Source organism: Scyliorhinus canicula, chromosome 17, assembly GCF_902713615.1.
Source record: "Scyliorhinus canicula chromosome 17, sScyCan1.1, whole genome shotgun sequence".
Classification (NCBI taxonomy): domain Eukaryota; kingdom Metazoa; phylum Chordata; class Chondrichthyes; order Carcharhiniformes; family Scyliorhinidae; genus Scyliorhinus; species Scyliorhinus canicula.
The window spans coordinates 96848722-96870389 of NC_052162.1; the positions used below are offsets into that span (position 1 = coordinate 96848722).

Below are 21668 nucleotides of genomic sequence, written 5' to 3' on the forward strand. Positions count from 1 at the left end.
TAAATAAGGAGACCAGTACTATACACAGTAGACCAGGTGTGGTCTCAACAATTCTTGTACAGCTGTCATATTTATATACTTTTATCATAGAATTTACCGTGCAAAAGCAGGCCATTCAGCCCATCAAGTCTGCACCAGCCCTTGTAAAGAGCACCCTACCTAAGCACACACAATCACTCTATCCCCTTAACCCAGTAACCCCACCCAACCTTTTTTGGACACGAAGGACAATTTAGCATGGCCAATCCACCGAACCTGCACATCTTTGGACTGTGGGAGGAAACCGGAGCACCCGGAGGAAACCCACGCAGAGATGGGGACTGTGGGAGGAAACCCACGCAGACACAGGGAGAACGTGCAGCTCCACACAGACAGTGACCCTGTCATAATATCCACATGTATATCATGAGATGCAGACAGGCAGTGATTGACACACAGGATAACCGATGAACACACACGACACAGAACAACCAATCACCAGACAGGACACCACCACCATAAAGCCCACAGGGCATGATGGCTTTCTCTCTCTTACAGGACACTGCTAGGGAGATAGTCGCAGTGCACAGGCCAATGAACATCATCACCATGTGCGAGAGAGCTAGTCTGGTCAAGCCAGTAGGAGGTTATCAGTTAGGTTGAAAGAGTGTCAACCCACAGTAGATTATGTACAGCAATCAACAGGTTCAATAAAAGAGGACCATCTCCTGTGTCAGAAGCCTGTTTCTCGGTTTACTGCATCCAGTTTCAGTCGATGTTAGACCAACACAGATAACACATCAGACCCAAGCCAGGAATCGAACCTGGGGTCCTGCAGCTGTGAAGCAACTGTGCCAACCACTATGCTACCGCGCTGCCCATGGTATTCCATTTATATTCCATTCCAATTTCAATAAACGTCAACATTCTATCTGCCTTCCTAATTACTTGTTGAACCTGCAGACTAACATTTTATGATGAATGTACCAGGACACCCAGGTCCCTCTGTACCTCAGAGTTCTGCAGTCGCTCCCCATTTAAATAACATGCTGCTTTTCTATTCTTTCTGCCAAAAATGGACAAGTTTATATTTTCCCACATTATACCCCATCTGCCAAATGTTTGGCCACTCGCTTAATTAGTTAAATCCCTTTGCAGACTCCATGGGCTGGAATCTCCCAAAATGAGACTATGTCCCCATGCCGGCGTAAAAACGGTGGAGTTTTACTCCCGAAATTCCTATAAAAGAGTTGAACTAATTCAATGCCCTGCAGGGGCTCGCAGGGACCCGGAGTAAATCTCGCAGCTTTAGCTGCAGATATGGGCCCCGCACTTCCGGTTCGGAGCCTGCGCATGCGCACGACGGTGACCCCCAGCAGCCTCCGATCTCCCCGCCCCCGACCGGGGCAGCCACGGACTGAGTCCGCAGCCACCACGCCAGCCCCCCGACGGGCAATAGGTGATTAGTTCCACGCCGTTGGGAACTCGGCCTGTCGGGAGCGGAGGATTGCTGGGCAAGCCTCTAGCAATCGCCCACCGGCCGCGCGGCGTACTCCGCGGTCACGCCGATTTATGGGGCCTGGAGAATCACCGGACCGGCGTCGGGCCTGATTATGGCGTGAAAGTGCATTCTCCACGGCCGCGATGTTTGCACGGGGCTGCGGAGAACACAGCCCCATGGATGGGATTTTTCGGGTCGTGTCTGCTCCGAGAAGCGAAATCCCCACCCAAGATCAACGGACCTTTAAATGGCTGTCCAATTGTCCGTCGTGCTTACCACGATTCCCACGGTACCCCTGTATGTCATCTTCACAAGTAACTTTTCTACCTATCTTTGTGTCATCAGCTGAACCATACACTTGGTCCCTTCATCCACGTCATTGATACAATTTGGAAACAACTGAGGCCGCAGCACTGATCCCTGTGGAATTCCACTTGTTACGTCTTGCCAAACCTGAAAATGACCCATTTATGCCTAATCCCTGCTTCCTGTTAGCTAACCAATGCCATATCCTTGCCAAGGTGTTACCCAATACACCATGAGTAGTAACTCTCGTCAAGTTTGGAGCTAACAAAGACATGGATTAGCCGATGATCCGAGGCAGAGGTTCTCGAATTCCTACCACAATGTGCAGCTGTAATAAGAAGCATCACATTGAAGTATTAAGAATTGTGGAATTGCATTATTAAGATTCATGGGCCAGAGTTGCAAAGTTAAGAGCCCCAGAGTTGGAATATTGAGAGACCAGAGATGCAGTATTAAGATTTCCCGGTTGGAGTATTCAGGGACACAGAATTGCAACATTAAGAGTCTTGAATTGGAGTATTAACGGACGCAGAGTTGCAGGATTAAGGTCCCGAGTTGCAATATTAAGGGACTCAGTTACAGGATTGGGAGTCCTGAATTGGTGTATTAATGGACTCAGAGTTGCAATATTAAGGGACGCTGAGTTGTAAGATTAAGAGTCCTGATTTGCAATTTAAAAATATAATTTTTATTGCTTTGCATCTTATAGTTACATTGCAGAGAACTTTAAGCATGTATATTTGTATATGTACAGGAAGAAGTATGATACCTATGTACAAGTCCAGGAGCGGATCAAAACAACGGGTGTAAAGTTTTCATTGCTGGGGCTCTGGTTTTGGAGTCCCCCAACCTCAACCACTCCGTCTGTGCAATTCCTCTGCTGTGTGCATCGTTTCTTGGTATTAGAACACACCAGGTGCACCTTTGGTGCCACCTGGGCGTACTTCTGGGGAGGCCGTACCTGTGTACTTCGCTGCCGTTTGTTCTCTGTGGTTGCCCTGCCATATTTGCGTTGTGTCCTGGTTCACCCCCACCCCAACCCTTTCTCCTACACCCCCGCCCCCACTCTTTCCCGCCCCCTCCTCCTGTCTCTTACTACCGCCCACTTTTTTACGTTCCATTGGCACCACTAGTTCTAGTCACCTCCCCCTCGCCATCACCTCCCCCTTCCCCAATTGCCTGCTGGTTACGAATAGGTCTTGGAACAGACTGGTGATTTCTTCCATGTTTTGGGGAAGCCTTCCTCGTATCCTCATGTGGTGAAATTTATATTTTTCCAATTCAAGGAATTCTGCTGAGTCAGCCAGCCAGTCTGCGACCTTGGGTGGTGTCTGCTCATCTTCAACCGTGCAGGCTATTCCGAGACCCCAAAGATCGCCACCCGTGGACACTGCCTCCACCCTCACTTCCACAACCCTGGACATGGCATCAAAGAAGGCGGTCCAGTGCCTGCTTAGTCTGGGGCAGGACCAGAACATGTGGGTGTGGTTGGCCAGGCCTCCTTGGCACCATTCACATTTATCCTCCACCTCCGGAAAAACCCCACTGATGCGTGTTCTCATCAAGTGTGCTCTGTGCACTACTTTCAGCTGCGTTAGGCTCAGCCCTGCGCATGAGGAGGTGGAGTTCGCCCTGTGCAGTGCTTCGCTCCAATATCTCTATGCCTAACTCTTCAACCCATTTCTCCCGTGTCTCTTCCAGTGATGACCGCACAGCTTCCAGTAGTTGTCTGAAAATGCACGCGCAGTTGCCGTCCCTTACTTGGCCTGTGGTCAGGTTTCTGTCCAGTAGGGGGAACGTTGTTGACTCCTTACGGAAGAAGTTCCTTAGCTGCGTATATCGCAATTCTTTCCCTTTTGGGAGCTGGAGTTTGTCCGTCAGTGCCCCAGGATCACTAACCTGCCGTCTATGTATAGGCCTCCTACCGTCGGTGAACCATTGTCCCGGTTCCACCATTTAAAGGTGGTGCTTAGTGTTGCTGGGGGGGTATTTATGCTTCTTGTGGATGGGAGCCATGGTGGACATTGCTCTTCATCCAAAGTGGTGCCTGAGCTGTTTCCATGTTCTCAGAGTGGCCACCACCATTGGGCTCCTTGAGTATTTGGCGGGGGTGGGGAATGGGAGTGGGGACGGGCCAACATCCGGAGTGATGTTCCCATGCAGGAATTCTCCTCCACATTTACCTATCCTGCTCCTGACTCTGCGACCCAGCCCCGTACTCTCTCTGCGGTGGTTCCCCAATGCTAAAATTGTAGGTTTGGAAGGGCTAGACTTCCCATGTTCTGGCTGCACGGTGGTGCAGTGGTTAACACTGCTGTCTCGCAGCTCCAGAGACTTGGGTTCGATTCCGACCTTGGGTGACTGTGTGGAGCTTGCACATTCTCTCCGTGTCTGCGTGGGTTTCCTCTGGGTGCTCCGGTCTCTTCCCACTATCCAAAAATTTGCAGGTTAGGTGGATTGTCCATGCTGAATTGCCCCTTAGTGTCCAAAGGTGAGGTGGGATTACAGGGATAGGGCAGGGGAATGGGCCCAGATAAGGTGCTCTTTCAGAGAGTCAGTGCAGTCTCTATGGGTGAATGGCCTCATTCTGCATTGTAGGGATTCTATGATTCTATGTTTGTCCTTCTTTGCAGTTGAATCTTGTGGATCCTACCCCCCCCCACACACACACACACAAACGGTCAATTTGTCTAGTTTCGTGTAGAAGGCCTTGAGGGTGAAGATCAGGATTGGAATAGGAAGAGGAGTCTGGGCAGTACGTTCATTTTGATTGTCTGCACCTTCCCTGCCAGTGGAATTGGTGTACCACTACTTTCCCAGTGTCGAACAGGTCAAATTCCATTTGTAATTTTTATCTCTCGCCTGCAGTTCCACGGTTGGGGCTGTGTGAGTTGGAATATTAAGGGACTCACAGTTGCAATATTAAGAGTCCTGAGTTGGAGTATTAATGGACTCAGAGTTTCAGGATTAAGAGTCCTGAGTTGGATTAAGGGCCTTGGAGTTTCATATTACAAGTCCTAAGATCGAGTACTAGAAGCCCCAGAATTGGCAATGACAAACCTCTGCAACATTTGCCTGGCATTGGGGTGAGCCAGTGGAAGTCCATGGTCATCAATGTATTCTGAGAATTTGGTGCCTGAGGAAGGAGGAGTAATGTTTCTGAGCGGTGAATCCAGGATTGGAGATGTACATATGGGTTTTGCTTTGAAAACAAAACAATGACATTTTCTGTGACCTAATCCCCACAGATTGGTTGCTGTTGAAAACCATTTCCAGCACTTCTGTGATTGTGAAACAGCAGGAGTTTTAATTGACCTAACAACCTACATCTGGACTTCATTCAGCTCCGGCACTCTGCACAATTTCATCAGCAAATATTCAGTCAACAGCAAAACGTATCTTCTGATCACTAACAGGCCACTGATGACATTAAGCCTTTGTGTGTTTGAACTGACTGTGCAGGGGGACCTTTATTGGGACAATGTGGAGGGAGCTTTCCTCTATATCTACCCCCATGCTGTACCTGTCCTGGGAGTGTTCTACTGGGACAATGTAAAGGGAGCTTTACTCTCTATCTAACCTTGTGCTGTGCCTGCCTGGGAGTGTTTGATGAGGACAATGTAGAGGGAACTTTACTCTGTATCTAACCCCGTGCTGTACCTGCCTGGGAGTGTTTGATAGGGACAATGTAGAGGGAGCTTTACTCTATCTAACCCCGTGCTGTACCTGTCCTCGGAGTGTTTGATTGGGACAATGTAAAGGGAGCTTTACTCTGTATCAAACCTTGTGCTGTAATTCTCCTGGGAATGTTTAATGGGGACAGTGCAGAGGGAGCCTTTCTCTGTCTCTAAACCTGTGTTGTACCCATCCTTGGAGTGTTTGATGGGGATAGTGCAGAGGGAACTTTATTCTGTATCTAACCCTGTGCTGTACCTGTCCTGGGTGTGCTTGATGGAGACAGTGTAGAACGGTGTTTTTCAAATGTTTTTCCCGGGACCAACTTTTGGCAACCGGCCAACCTTTGGGACCCACGCAGGCTGGTCTGCGCGGCCCACGCTGACCGACCTTCGTGACACACATCATGTTCGCTTAACTTTTAATGTGAAAGGGGAGTCTGCTTTGTCTTCATGATCTCACTTGAATCCAGTTCAGAGGAGCAGAAGGCAAAGCACTTACCAGGTGCAGACTTCAGCCAGGTTCTTTTTGACGTCTTCATCTTTATGAAAACAGAAAATCCAACTCACAGATGGAGGTTGTCGTGAAGGACAATAACAGCAAAATGTGTGTTTTACTCAACACTGGAAACTCCTGCGAGATGTAACAGCAGAATGTTGAAAGCCTCGGGGGCTTTTGGTGTGTTTTTAATGTGGTAGTACAGGTAAGCTGCAAAGGCGTAATCTTTTAATTTGGAGTCAGCTCTAAGTTCATAACTGACTCTATGTTCTCAACCTGAAAAGGAATTTTCCACACGCCACTTCCTTTTCAAATTCTGAATCTTCTTTCAGATTCCAGTACTTTCCTGCATACAACACACATGGGGTTTGCCTCCCTATTTGCATTGGCACAATTGACAAAACCATATCTCAAGAAATTATCCTCATATATCTTTGTTCTGAGATATGTTTCTTTCTTCAGGGCTGTTAACCAGAGTCCCTGGAGCTCTAACACTACCACTGCTCTGATCTGCCACTGTTGTATTTTATATTTTCCCCGCGTCTTGACTGTGATAGAGAAATACAAACATGATTCATTAGGTAAGCAAAACTGAACTTTATTTCCGAATTAGAACTGACTGCTAGCAGTATGGCTGAGATTTGAAGTCGGAAAGCAGTCAATTACAAACTGATGAGTCCGTCCCAAGTCTGCGATAGTACAGAAGAATAAGGCGATTTTTATACATTATAGGATCAAGATAACATGAATACAACTTGGTCAGGAATGTAATCGAAAGTAAAACATAAGTAATAATCGTTACAATGGCGTCACCTTGCTGACCTTTAGGGGACTGGAGTCTCATATCATTATCTTATCTTTGTTTTAAGAACTGGACAAACTTGTTTATATACAGGAAGAGACAGCTTTTCAGCTTGGTATTTATTGAGACTGCTTCAAGGTTCATGACGAACATTTTGTATTTTGTATCTGTGTCTTAGGTTAAATTCAATTGTACCAAGAAGACTTGACTAGTTTTCCCATCATGCCATTATTTGCTTCGCACAATACCACACCGCGGACTCTCCTGGGCAGTTCTTTCCAGCAGACACTGTTGTGAGATCCTGTCCAATAACTAAACTGCCAATTTGAGTCTCTGGCCTTTTTGTGGGTGAGATTCTCTCAGTCCATGCCGGGACGGTGAATCGTCGGGCGTGGTCGGCACGGCGCCGGTCGGGGGCCACTCTACACGGCCCCCCGGCGATTCTCCGTCTGGGATGAACCGAGTGGCCGCTCAAAAAAGCCCAAGTAAGCTGGCGCCATTCACGTCTGATGTTACCCGGCGGGACCTCGCCATCCATCCTGTGGGGGGGGCGGCCTGGTGGGGGGAGGGGGGGAGCATACCCGGGAGGGGCCTCCACCGTGGCCTAGCCCGCAATCTGGGTCTACCGATCGGTTGGCTGGCCTCTTGTGGTGGCGGCTCTTTTGCTCCGCGCCGGCCCCTGTAACTCTTCGCCATATTGCATTGGGGCCGGCGTGGAGAAGGGAACTACCGTGCATTTGCGCCGGTCACACCGCGCATGTGCAGACCCGCGGCACCCATTTGACACCGTTATTGGCAGCCGGAGAGGCATGGGACACTTCAGTGACGTGCTGGCCTCCTGTAGGGCTCAGGATCGCTGCTCCTGGGGGCCTGTTGACGCCGTCATAAAACACAACGGCATTTACGACGGTGTCAACACTTAGCCTCAGGATCAGAGAATCCCGCCTCTTATCTTAAAGAAAACTATTGATTTTCACATTCACTTGCTGTGCTTACCAGCAGCTGCCAAATCAAAGCTACTCTGCTCCCTGCTTTGGCACCAAAAGCGAGACCCTTGACGGTGTTTCTTGTCAATTCTATGTGCAAGCTTTTGGCCATAAAACTCCACGCAGCTTCACGTATCTCCATTTCAAAGGTGGCTGTGGCCACAATTCTCAATGTAAAACCCGACAGCATCTGTTGGGCCCTTGTTCCACAACTAGGACCCCCGTGGGAAAGACGGGACCGATCGCTCTGTGACCCTCCAAATAACCACCCGCAACCCACCCGCTGGTCACGACTCTGACTTTGAAAAACCGAGGTGCAGAGTGAGCATATCTCTCCATCCAAGCCCGTGCTGTACCTGTCCTGTGAGTGCTTGCTGGAGACAGTGTCGAGGGAGCTTTACTCTGTATCTAACCTCATGCTGTACCTGTCCTGGGAGTGTTTGATGGAGACAGTCTCGAGGGAGCTTTACTCTGTATCTCACCTCATGCTATGTCTGTCCTGTGAGTGTTTGATGGGAACAGTGTAGAGGGAGCTTTACTCTGTATCTAACCTCATGCTGTACTTGTGCTGAGTGTTTGATAGAGACAGTGTGGAGGGAGCTTTACTCTGTATCTAACCTCATGCTGTACTTGTGCTGTGAGTAATTGCTGGAGACAGTGTCGAAGGAGCTTTACACTGTATCTAACCTCATGCTGTACCTGTCCTGTGAGTGCTTGCTGGAGACAGTGTCGAGGGAGCTTTACTTGTATCTAACCTCATGCTGTACCTGTCCTGGGAATGGTTGATGGAGACAGTGTCGAGGGAGCTTTACTCTGTATCTAACCTCATGCTGTACCTGTCCTGGGATTGTTTGAAGGGAAAGTGTAGAAGGAGCTTTATTCTATATCTAAGACTGTGCTGTACCTGTTCTGGGAGTGTTTGATGGGGACAGTGTAGAGGGAGCTTTACTCTGTATCTAACCTCATGCTGTACCTGTTGACGGAACCATCAATTCACCAGACACGTGTTTCCGATGTGAATCTAGGCTTTAATCGACTTACTTCAGAGCCAGCCTGTTACCTGTCGATGAACTCGCAGTGAACTCAGGCTGACTCTGGACACGGGTATTTATACAGCTGCACTAGGGGGAGGAGTCATGGGCGGAGCCAAGGGTGGAGCCCAGTACAAGTTCCTGAGTGCTCCCAGCGCTACTCCCCCTTGTGGTAGGATAGCGCTACTACGCTTACAAAGACAGTGTGAATTAACATATATACATCTATATTACATTCACCACACCTGTCCTGGGAGTGTTTGATGGGAACAGTGTAGAGGGAGCTTTACTCTGTATCTAACCCTGTGTTGTACCTGTCCTGGGAGTGTTTGATGGGGACAGTGTAGAGGGAGCTTTACTCTGTATCTAACCCTGTGTTGTATCTGTCCTGGAAGTATTTGATGGGGACAGTGTAGAGGGAGCTTTACTCTGTATCTAACCCCATGCTGTACCTGTCTTGGGAGTGTTTGATGGGGAGAGTGGAGAGGGAGCTTTACTCTGTATCTAACCCTGTGTTGTACCTGTCCTGGGAGTATTTGATGGGGACAGTGTAGAGGGAGCTTTACTCTGTGCCTAACCCTATGCTGTATCTGTCTTGGGAGTGTTTGATGGGGAGAGTGGAGAGGGAGCTTTACTCTGTATCTAACCCTGTGTTGTACCTGTCCTGGGAGTGTTTGATGGGGACAGTGTAGAGGGAGCTTTACTCTGTGCCTAACCCTATGCTGTACCTGTCCTGGGAGTGTTTGATGGGGAGAGTGGAGAGGGAGCTTTACTCTGTATCTAACCCTGTGTTGTACCTGTCCTGGGAGTGTTTGATGGGGACAGTGTAGTGGGAGCCTTGCTCTGTGCCTAACCCCATGCTGTACCTGTCTTGGGAGTGTTTGATGGGGAGAGTGGAGAGGGAGCTTTACTCTGTATCTAACCCTGTGTTGTACCTGTCCTGGAAGTGTTTGATGGGGACAGTGTAGAGGGAGCTTTACTCTGTGCCTAACCCCATGCTGTACCTGTCCTGCGAGTGTTTGATGGTGACAGTGTAGTGGGAGCCTTGCTCTGTGCCTAACCCCATGCTGTACCTGTCCTGCGAGTGTTTGATGGTGACAGTGGAGTGGCTGTTGTGCCCCATCTAAGGTTTCCAGGAACTCAACTGTGAATCACTTTAAGTGGGTCACATCTCCAAATGTAAATTCTTTGTTTGAACTGAGGCTAGTAATGAGCAGGTGCTATAAATATCTCAGAATACAGCCTTTCATTTCCTCTATGTTGCCCTAATCTCTGTCATTATTGGTTTCCATACGCATTTGTTTACTTTGTTCAACCTTATTTAAAATGCAAACAATATTGTTTCTTAGTTTGCATATTGCAGTCCCTCTTTCATCTATGTATTGTAGGTATGTGATTGGCTTCCCTCTCTTACCCACTAACAATGCAGCAGTTGGCTGTACTATCACCGTCAATATTTCAGATCCGGGTTTGGTGCCCTCTAACCTGCCAACATTGCCGGTCCCGGATTGGCTACTCTCCCACCTGCCAACCTTGCCGGTCCGGGATTGGCTGCTCTCTTACCAGCTAATATTGCAGATCCGGGATTGTCTGTACTGTCACCCGCCAATATTGCAGGTTCAGATTTCGCTGACCTCTCACCCAGCAAGATCACAAACATGTGATTGGCAGCTCTCTTACTCACCAACATTACAGGTCCAGGATTGGCTGTCCTCTCACCCACCAAGATCGCAGACATGTGACTGGCTCGGGCAGCATGTGGCACAGTGGTTAGCACTGGGACTGCGGCGCTGAGGACCTGGGTTCGAATCCCGACCCTGGGTCACTGTCCGTGTGGAGTTTGCACATTCTTCCCATGTCTGCGTGGGTTTCACCCCTACAACCCAAAGATGTGCAGGGTAGGTGGATTGTCCACGCTAAATTGCCCCTTAATTGGAAAAAAGGTAATAATTGGTACTCTAAATTTAAAAGAAAGACATGTGACTGGCTACTCTCTTATTCACCAACATTTCAGGTCCGGGATTGGCTACTCTACACACCAACATTGCAAGTTGGGGATTCGCTGCCCTCTCACCTAAAAACATTCCTGTTCCAGGATTGGCTGCTCTCTCACTCACCAACATTGCAGGTCCAGGATTGGCTGCCCTGTCACTCACCAACAGTGTAGATCTGGGATTGGTTGCTCTCTCACCTGCCTACATTATGGTCCAACATTGGCTGCTCTCACTTGGTTTCTCTTTATTCATGCATGCTTTCCTTTATATTTTTAGAATGAATTAATGAGATAAATTCCATTTCCTTTGGTCAGCGTCATGCTGAGCTTCACTCTTCAGCTTCATATCTTCCGTGCTGTGCATTATTTTGCCTCTCTAGCCTCACTTGTTTAAATTGAGATGTCTTGCACTATCTCCTACTAACTCATACTAACTCATTATGTTGATGTCTTGTGCAAAATCCCTCAAACCTGACAGAAGGACTTGTATTTCACTATTCAAGACATCCAAGAGGATTTTCCATCCGATCAGGCACTTTTGCAGTGTAGTTGGCAGCCAGTTTGTGCACAGCACAATCCCACAAACAGCATTGCCCCGATAATCTGTTTTTCCTGAGTGTGGTGAACGTATGCCATTACAATTCACCACTATACTGTGTTGTAGTATGTTGATGCCCCTGTGGGCTCTGCTGTGGCTCTGCCCCCTCGGGGGTGGTATATAAACCTGTAAGCCTGTAGACTGCACTCAGCACAGAGCACTCGCAGGCAGGCACAGATCTAGCATATTAAAACCACTGTTCACTTCCACTCTTAGTCTTGTGTGGAATTGATGGTCGCATCACTGAAGTTGGCTGAAAGATGAATATTGGACGGGAGAGACCAGGGAGCGTTCCCCTGTCCTCCGATTGTTGCCATGAAATATTTCACTTGAGAGGGCAGATGTTTCCTCACTTTAACCCCATCCCTGAAGGAAGGCACCTCTGGCCAGGCAGTGCTCACTCAGTAGTGCACGGAGAGTATCAGTGTGGATTATGTGTTCGCTCCAACTCGGAGGAGCCAGTACCGTACCATCACTGACTGATTTGGAAACTATCATGAACTACCTACTAATTTAGGTTAAGGGTGTGGTGAGCATGCTGTGGTTAGGGGTACTCGACACTGCTGTGAGAAGTGAATGGATTAACCACAAATATTTCCATTCCTTATTGATTCAGCTCTGCTAACGTTTGAAGGTTTGAATGTATATGTCTTGTGACAACTGCACCTGCCTCTGACTCCTGTGTTGCTGGGTGCGAGTGTGGGGTAGGGTCAAGGCAGGGTGGGTGGGAGGGGGTGTAGGGAGAGTCGGAGGTGCATTGTGGAGGTGGGGGGAGGGGCTTTGGAAGTAGGCTACACAAAGCCCCCTGGGTGTTTTGTCACCCTGTGTGGCTCACCCCTCCCCTGGCAGGGACACCGCCACAGCATCTGTTCTGCGGGACTAAAACCAGAGGATGTGTGCAGAACCTCGAAGCTGTGTTTTTCCCTCTGCATGACTCAGTGTGTTTATCCTCTGGCCTTCTATACTGTAAGTAGTTTATATTTCCAACATTTTAAAGAAATTATTTAAATAGCTGGTGCATGGTGTCCAGAACAGTGTCACTGTGGCAATCGCTCCTAATTTAAACACCATTGCTCTTCATTGTCTGAGTAGTGGCCGGGCGGATCTCTTCCAGCCTTGTCCAAGGGGTGAGGACTGGGAAGTTTAAGAGGTCACCGTCTTTTTTAAAATAAATTTAGAGTACCTTTTCCAATTTAGGGGCAATTTAGCATGGCCAATCCACCTAACCTGCACATCTTTGGGTTGTGGGGGCGAAAACCACGTAGACATAGGGAGAATGTGCAAACTCCACACGGACAGTGGCCCAGGGCCGGGATTCGATCCCGGGCCCTCAGTGCCGTAGGAAGCAGTGCCAACCACTGTGCCACGAGCCACCCTTAGAAGTCAGCCCTAGGGGCTGGTTTAACACACTGGGCTAAATTGCTGGCTTTGAAAGCAGACCAAGGCAGGCCAGCAGCACGGTTCAATTCCCGTACCAGCCTCCCCGAACAGGCGCCGGAATGTGGCGACTAGGGGCTTTTCACAGAAACTTCATTGAAGCCTACGTGTGACAATAAGCGATTTTCATTTCATTTTCATTTTCAGTCTTTAATCAGAGCTTGATCTTGCCAGTATTCTGCAGCCATGTCCAAGGTCAGCTCCATCAAACAGGGAATTACAATGCTTCCTCCTATCTCACTTACTCATTCTGTTGTTTAGCTAGGCCCCTCACTCCTTATTACCACCTGAGTAAGGGTTCCGACTCCCTCAGTGTCAGCTGCAGCTCAGCCGAAAGAGCTCTCAGTTCTGAGTCACAAAGTTGTGGGATTCAGGTCCGGCCGCAGAAGCTTGAACACGGGAGCTAGGCTGACAGTCCAAAGTAGCACCGAGGGAGTGCTGCACCTTCGTAGATGCCATTTCTTGGAGGCCTGAGGGCCGGGATTTTCCGCTCCCGTTTGTGTCAGGCGAATATATTGCGAGACGTGCAAAGTCGCGTTTCATATTGGCGTAAACCCATGACGCGATTTCCCCTACCCCACCGTTGCCATCGGCAGCTTCAACGCTGTTTTTCCCACCTGCCATCGGCATTTGCCAATTTCCGGGCAAATCCTGTCCCCTCTCTGCCCTCTCAAGTCGATGCATAACCGTTGGGAGCAGAGTAGGGAGATTTTACCCAGTGTCCTGGCCAATATTTATTCTCTAATTGACATCAGTAAAACGGCTGAACTAGTCATGATCGCATCGGCTGTTTGTGAGGTCTTGCTGTGCACAAACTGGCGGTCCCATTTCCTTTATCACAATGGTAAGACTTCAAAAGTTCTTCAATGGCTGCAAAGTGTTTTGCGGCCATCTCGAGGTTGTGAAAAGTCTGAATAAAATGCAGGTCTTCCTTTCCACGCACGGTACTGAAGTGCACTGGGTGTTTAAGAAATGAGTGTGTTTATTCCTGCCTACTATGACTCTGCCGGGCGAATGCAAAGTGCAAATGATAAGGCAGCTATATAATTGCAGTCTTTATAAATAGAACAAATACACACCATTACAAGGAGGAATGTGGGGTTGGGCTGTATAGATCAGATGGAGTGTAAGCAGGAGGACAGGAGATAGCTGGAGGCTGACGTGCATGTCACGGTTCTGGGAATGTATGTTGTGAGCTGGCTCTGAAGAAAGCATTCACCCTGGCTCTCTCATCTATTTTTAGACAGAGCTGCTATTTTTACCCCAGACGTTTTGCATCTGTATTTATAGAGCAGTTTATTATGGTCAGGTAAACATTGAGACTGCTGTGTATTTAAACCAAACCAATGTAAACAGAGCTACGAAGATATCCTGACAGCTGAAACCCAGTGCTAGCGTAGGCTCAGCAGTCTGTGAGAAAATGGCACATATTGAACCCAGTAAAGGTCTCAGCTCACTTTGTTTCAATGACAATAGATTCATTCAGTGTGTTCATTGAGTGTGCACATAGACAGGGGTCCTCATGCGGTTTGAGGTCCATGGAAACACTTCATGGGGTCTGCCAAAATAAGGTTTACACAAATTAACAGTGGCCGCCTAATGTCAGTGATGGAACCCAGATTGGTACTGCCACCCCATGGGTCCCACAGTAACTGCAGCTATAAAAAACCTTAACATTGAGAAGTTTCACTCTCCAATTTATTCACTTTAACAGAGCCACGCAGTCACAGACAATTCCTCTTTAGTTCGCGACCTCCATTATTGGGCTTGCTGAACGAGCAGAAACAAGTTAATCTCTTGAGGTCCAGTTCCATCCATTTGTATTGTGTTACCTGATGTCACCCCTGATGCTTTCTGCCTCCACTTCAAAACATCCTTAAAAAACATCAGGAATTACAATCACTGTTCATTCTGCCAAATATTTTTTTTAAAGTTGAGCAACACTCTGGCCCCTGTGGCCCTTTGGCTTCCAGACTGTAGCCCTCACAGACAGACTCTATTAACCTGGCTGCAGAGGGTTGAGGTGCAAGGATTACTTGTGTTCAAGTGGTCCACTGGGCATTACTCAGTGTATGGGGGTCAATTCACAATACAGAACACTGGGAAGGTTCCCAGTGGTTCAGATCTTCGCACCTTGAGTTTATAATAAAATATGTGTTTAATTGTAAAACAAAATTATTTTGTCCAATAATGATTCTTGTCTTACGGGGGAAAAATTCTTACCACATGAGACATAGAACATAGAACATAGAACATAGAACAGTACAGCACAGAACAGGCCCTTCGGCCCTCAATGTTGTGCCGAGCCATGATCACCCTACTCAAACCCACGTATCCACCCTATACCGGTAACTGAACAACCTCCCCCTTAACCCTACTTTTAACACTACGGGCAATTTAGCATGGCCAATCCACCTAACCCGCACATCTTTGGACTGTGGGAGGAAACCGGAGCACCCGGAGGAAACCCACGCACACAGGGGGAGGACGTGCAGACTCCACACAGACAGTGACCCAGCCGGGAATCGAACCTGGGACCCTGGAGCTGTGAAGCATTTATGCTAACCACCATGCTACCCTGCTGCCCCTCAGGGAGCAGGGAACAGGGAGACTCAGAAAGAAAGAGATTGAGAATCCGTGCTTGAAAACACTTTGAGCCAAGATTGATGCCACTTGTCTATCCTCTGAACTGCTCTTTTGTGCATTCCCTATTTCCTTTGCCCCACCATTGACAGGTGTATCTTTAGCTATCTATACCCTAAACTATGGGATTCCCTTTGGAAACCCCTCCTCTCTCTCTCTCTCTCCTCCATTCAGACTCTAATGAAAACTAATGAAAATATTTTGGGTCAAACCTATCGAATACATTTTCACATATTGATGCCAATGTTTATTGTGTTCAGCTCCTGTGAAGTGCCATAGGACTTTTTCAACATCACAGGCGCTGTATAAAGACAATTTGTTGTTGTTAACAGAGACAGAAGAAGGTAGTTTCTAACCTTGTGTGGGTGTTATTCTCACGCAAGTGGGTTTTCTCAAAGTTGATTTTTTTCCCTATGTTGAAAGTTTAGTATTCTATCGATCTCTGATAGTGCACCTTCAGGAAAAGGGGGCAGATAAATTACCTCATTGACCAATCTGCCTCATTGCTAAACAGTGAAGCTATCCCATCATCCTTTTGGTGTAGCACCATTTTGGCCTATTTTTGTTTCTTTTTAATTACAATTTGACTGCTAAAAAAATAGATTCTGCTTTCGTAAAATAGGAATGGTTTACATTCCAACAGTACTCTCTTGAAAGGGTTTGGCCAAAATTATAGCATGTGGCTTCTTTAAGTAGAGCCTAGCTCGAATTTTGTTTAGAATCGAAAGAGAGGGGCATGGAAGGGGTTTGGTGATGCAGTGGGGATCTTGGCTTCAATCCAAAACACAGTTTTGAGTCATCTGAAGCAACCCAAGAGAATATGAGGTTGGAAGAATTTCCAACACAGTGACTGATGGAGGCAGGAGTTTAACTATAACATCAATCCAAATGTTATGTAATTGGTAGTGCCACACAGAGAGTCCGATGTGAGGAATTTGTGTAAAACAATAGGCATCCATCATGTGAGGACAATTATTCTGCTTATGGAATCAAGCTTGTGTGTGCTCCAATGGTGTTTAAGGGTTTAATGGACAGAAGTTTTATTCATTGAATCCCTACAGTGCAATCCACCTAACCTGCACATCTTTGAACACTAAGGTAATTTTGCATGGCTAATCCACTGACCCTGTACATCTTTGAACACTAAAGGGTAATTTAGCATGGCCAATCCACCTAACCCGCACATCTTTGGACTGTGAGAGAAAACTGAAGCATCTGGAAGAAACCCACGCAGACACAGGGAGAAAGTGCAAACTCCACATCAGTCACCGAAGGCCGGAATCGCACTCGGTTCCCTGGCGCTATGAGGCTGCAATGCTAACCACTGTGCTACCGTGCCTCCCTCGGAAACTAGTATTCATAAATCACTCTTTGCTGTGCCTGTCCTAAGAGGCTTTGACAGGACAGTGAAGAGGCTGGGCTGGATTCTCCGGTCCCCCACCCACGTGTTTCTCAGCAGCGCCGTTCATTGGCGGCGGGATTCTATCTTCCCGCTGTTTGTTAATGGGATTTTCCACTGTAACTACCCCACGCTACCGCAAAACCCGCAGGTGAGGGTGCGTGGCCAGCGGGAATAGTGAATGCCGACGAGGGAGAATTCTGACCTGTGTTTTACTTTACTCCAAAGTGTTCTTGCCTTTTTGACAGGTTGGTGCAACAGCGTAGCTTTATTCTGTATCAAATTGATGCTGTGCTTCTCTTGTAAATGTTTAATGTTGCATTGTAAAGGAAGCTTTACTTTACATTTAATCCATACTGTACTTACCTCACGGTGTTTAATGGGGCAATGCACGTGATTAACCCGTTTCTAATGCATGCTGAAACTGTGCTGGGAATGTTTGATGGGTCAGAATAGGGGGAACTGTATCTTGTATCTTGCAGTATGTGCCCCTAGAGTGTTTGATGGCACTTGGGATGAGGGATTTGATGTGTGTTCATAGGTGCTGGTAAATGGCACCTTGGCGAGTATAACACTGAGAGATAATCAGAGGGTGAAGTCAAACTCTTCCTGCAGAACAGGACATGGTCTGTCAAAGAAGAGACAGAGAGGGATGATATGTCTCTGGTTGTCAAGGTGCTGAGAGGAATGCTTAAGATGTGTGAATACAGAAATGTTTGATGGAGATGGATGCTACATTTACTGATGTAAAATGAGTTTTTTTAGACTGGAGAGAGCTTCTTTCTCTGCGAAATTGATGTTTAACTGGAGCAGACATCCCGGATAGTATTAAATCACATCTTTAAAAAAAGACAATAAAAGACAAAATATCATTGCTTATTTTCATTTCAAGATTCCAGCACATTGGGTTTGGCAAAATGTCTCTCACCCTCCAAACGTAAAACAAGAAATATTCTGAAGTATTTTATCCAGCCTGCGTTGCATATCCAACAACACCAATTCACCACCACTTTCTTCATCTGACGCCACAATAGCTTGAGATTTCATGGCCTCTCCAGCATCTGCATTATCTGCAGCTGTCCTTTGCTGCCACCCCTCAGTGCTGTTGCAATCTCCTGAAACCATTCCAATATCTAGCGGCGCTCGATGTGTAATGGCAGATTTGAACTCTCCGCGTTTGGGATTTTCTGTTCCCACTGGTGGTGCGTCCCCACCCACGTGTTTTCCAGCGGCGTGGGGTGGTTCAAGGGGAAATCCCAACGACAATCAAATAGAAGATCCCATCGAGAAACATGCAGCTGGCAGACAGCCCAATATCTTGAAACAGCCCCCCCCCCCTTCCCCCACACCCCGCTTTATGTTTAGAGTATGTTCTGAACTCTGAAACTGTACCTGGGTTGGAGCATCTGATGGGAGTGAGATGCTGTGTTTTTTTTTCTTTATTCATTCATGGAATGTGGGCATCGCTGGCTGGACCAGCTTTTATTGCCCATCTCTGAGGGCATTTAAGAGTCAACCACATAGCTGTGGGTCTGGAGTCAAATGTCAGCCAGACCAGGCAAGGATGGCAGATTTCCTTCGCTTAAAGGACATTAGTGAACCAAATAGGTGTTTAATGACAATCAACAATGATTGATTTCATGTTTGTCATTTGACTTTTAATTGAATTTTATTGAATTCAGTTTCCACCACGGCGCTGGTGGGATTCGAACCCAAGTCCCCAGAGCATTACTCTGGGTCTCTGGATTACTTGTCCAGTGACAATGCCACTACGTCACTGCCTCCCCCGCGCGATCATAGATGATGGTAAATGGCACCTTGGCAAGTATAAAACCACACTCAGAAACAATCAGAGGGTGAATTTGGATTCTTGGATCACAAGTCCCATGGAACAGGATTCAATGAAAGGGTCGAGAGAGAGATGTCTCTGGCTGCCAAAGTGCCGAGAGTAAACTGCAGGGAAAGAGAGACACATACTGCCCGGAAGCACGCGGCTAAATACTCTCGCTACGGGGCTTTGTTCCTGTGGTGAATGTGATTCACACCAGATTATAAACTGTATATACATGTGCCTATATTGTAAGTGCAGTTGCACTACCTGACCACCAGGGGGAGTAGCTCTGGGAATGCTCGAGAATTGTACTGGGCTTCTCCCTTGGTTCCGCCCAGGACTCCTCCCCCTGGAGCTGCTGTATAAAGATCAGTGCCACATGGTCAGCCGGCCAGTTCACCGAAAGTTTAATGGCTAACCGGCTGGCTCTGTTGTGAGTATATTAAAACCGCTATTCTAATCCTACAAGCACGTGTCCGTAGAATTGTTGGTTCCAACAATTCCCAGTTATTTAAATCGTGCCCATATTGTTTAGAGACAAACAGGAATTAAACTTACGGTTTAAAGTTACAGAAGTAATAATCACCAATAAAGTTAACTGCCTCATAATCCATCGAATATTGAACATCCAGTAACTCAATTTTTAACTCAGTGTGAAAATCCATTGCAATTCCAACAGTTGTAGTCCACACTGTGCCACATCTTTCCTCCGATTTACTCAGGGTGTTTTTTTTTTTTATTCTTCTTTTACAGAAAAGCATAAATGAAGGATTATTACTGAAGCAGACCAGCTCCTTCCAGAGGTGGAAGAAGAGATACTTTAAACTCAGAGGACGAACTCTATACTGGGCCAAAGACTCAAAGGTAAAGCAAGCAGGGCTACAGCAAGATGGTGAGGCACTTTGCTTCAGACTCTCTCTCTCTCATGAACTGACAAAGAATCTCACTCGTACTCAGAAAATCCCTTCACTGACAATCAGGAATGCACCAAATCAACCCTCAATACAATAATAATCTGTATTTGTACCACATTTTTGTCATGCCAGAGTTAGCTCAAACTACCTGTCAGACTGATGAATTGCCTTGGTAGGTGTGGTGAACGTTGTGACCCGGAAAAGCTCAGGAGCATCAATATTCCAGAGGCAGCAACAGGATAGAATGTTCAAGTGGCAGTTGAATGAGAAATATTGTTCAGGATTTTTGAAAAGCTCCCCTTAGTGACATGGGATCTTTATACTAGCTGACCGGTTAGAATGTGCACCACCATAAAGTCTCCCCCACAGGATGGTATCTCTGACGCTGTTGCATCCCTCAACTACCATCTCGCACTGCAAACGTTCCCCATTCTTAAACCCGACATCAAGCTTAAAACCACTTTTTAAAGTTTCTTCATGGGATGTGGGCATCGCTGGCTGGGCCAGCATTTGTTGCCCATTCCTAATTGCCCTGAGTGGCTTGCAAAAGCTATTTTGGAGGGCATTTAAGAGTCAACTACACTGCTGTTGATCTGGAGTCGCATGTAGGCCAAACCAGGTAAGGACGACAGATTTTCCTCCCTGAAGAGCATGAGTGAACCAGATGGGTTTTTACGACAACACATAATGCTTTCATGGTCATCATTAGACTTTTAAATTTCAGAATGATAAAATTGAATTGAAATTTCACCATCTGCCGTGGGATTCGAACCTAAGTCCCCAGAGCAACACCCTGGGCCTAAGGATTTGTAGTCCAGTTACAATACCGCTACATCATTGCCTCCCCAAATCTCTAGTTTAGAGTAGTGGCAACTTCAGGGCAGCACCAAGGGAGTGCTGTACTGTCAGAGATGCCACCTTTCAGATGGAACATTAAACCAACCTCTCAGGTGCATTGAAAAGGTCCCACAGTGTGATTAGAAGGCCATCTCTCAATGTCCTGCCCAATATTTAGCTCTCAACAAACATCAGTAAACAGATTGCTGCTGTTTGAATGATTGGATACTGCACTGTTGTGGATGGATGGCACTCGAATCTCAGGAACTGGTTCAGATGCCTCTACACCCTGACATGCAGGGAGCTGGAAAAGAGGGCAGCACCATGGTGTCAAGCACTAGGAGGAACAAGATAACAAAGTGTGGCTGTGAAAGGTGATAAACGGAGGGAACTGCTGTCAATGTCAAGCTTCTTGTTTTATTCGAGGCAGGGAGGAGCAGGAAAAGAACAATTCCTATGCTTTTGGTGCTTGTTGCCTTCGGCATCTGACAGGAGTGCTTGTGGCTGGTTTCTCATGCCTGCTTTTAAATAGCCGTTACTTAAAACATTCGCACAGCAGTCCACACGGCTCCTGTGATCAGGTGTCGATGGTGAATGCCATCATCTGGCAATAACTGAAGCAGCATAACTTGGTTTACTCAAAAGGATAGAAATAAAGACCAATCTTCACAATACTATTCCTAATAATATCCTTCTTAACAATATCAATCCTCCATTATCATTCCTGACGATCATTCCTGACAATATCATTCCTCACAATTCGATGTTTTCAGGTTCCTGCTTCTGGCTCACCTTACATTCTAATATGGCCTGAATTCCAATAAATTAAATTAAATGAAATATGGCCTGTATTCCGATGTAGCCTGTATTCCGATGTAGCCTGTATTCCAATGTAGCTTGTATTCCGATGTAGCCTGTATTCCGATGTGGCCGGTATTCTGATTTAGCCTGTATTCCGATATAGCCTGTATTCCGATGTGGCCGGTATTCTGATTTAGCCTGTATTCCGATATAGCCTGTATTCCGATGTGGCCGGTATTCTGATTTAGCCTGTATTCCGATATAGCCTGTATTCCGATGTGGCCGGTATTCTGATTTAGCCTGTATTCCGATGTAGCCTGTATTCTGATGTAGCCTGTTTTCTGGTTTAGCCTGTATTCCGATATAGCCTGTTTTCTGATATAGCTTGTATTCTGATGAAGTCAGCATTTCGATGTAGCCTGTATTCCGATGTAGCC

The 21668-nt window shown here is 47.0% G+C and overlaps 1 protein-coding gene across 3 annotated transcripts in view; it reads left to right on the forward strand.

The window, feature by feature from the left end:
• The window catches only part of si:dkey-172j4.3 (diacylglycerol kinase eta), a 266777-nt gene that overhangs the window by 148946 nt on the left and 96163 nt on the right, over window positions 1-21668 (forward strand). For all 3 annotated transcript variants that reach the window (XM_038775249.1, XM_038775250.1, XM_038775252.1), the window contains exon 2: window positions 19433-19543. In XM_038775249.1, coding sequence (XP_038631177.1) covers window positions 19433-19543 — 111 coding nt within the window. The remainder of the gene's footprint in view (window positions 1-19432; window positions 19544-21668) is intronic.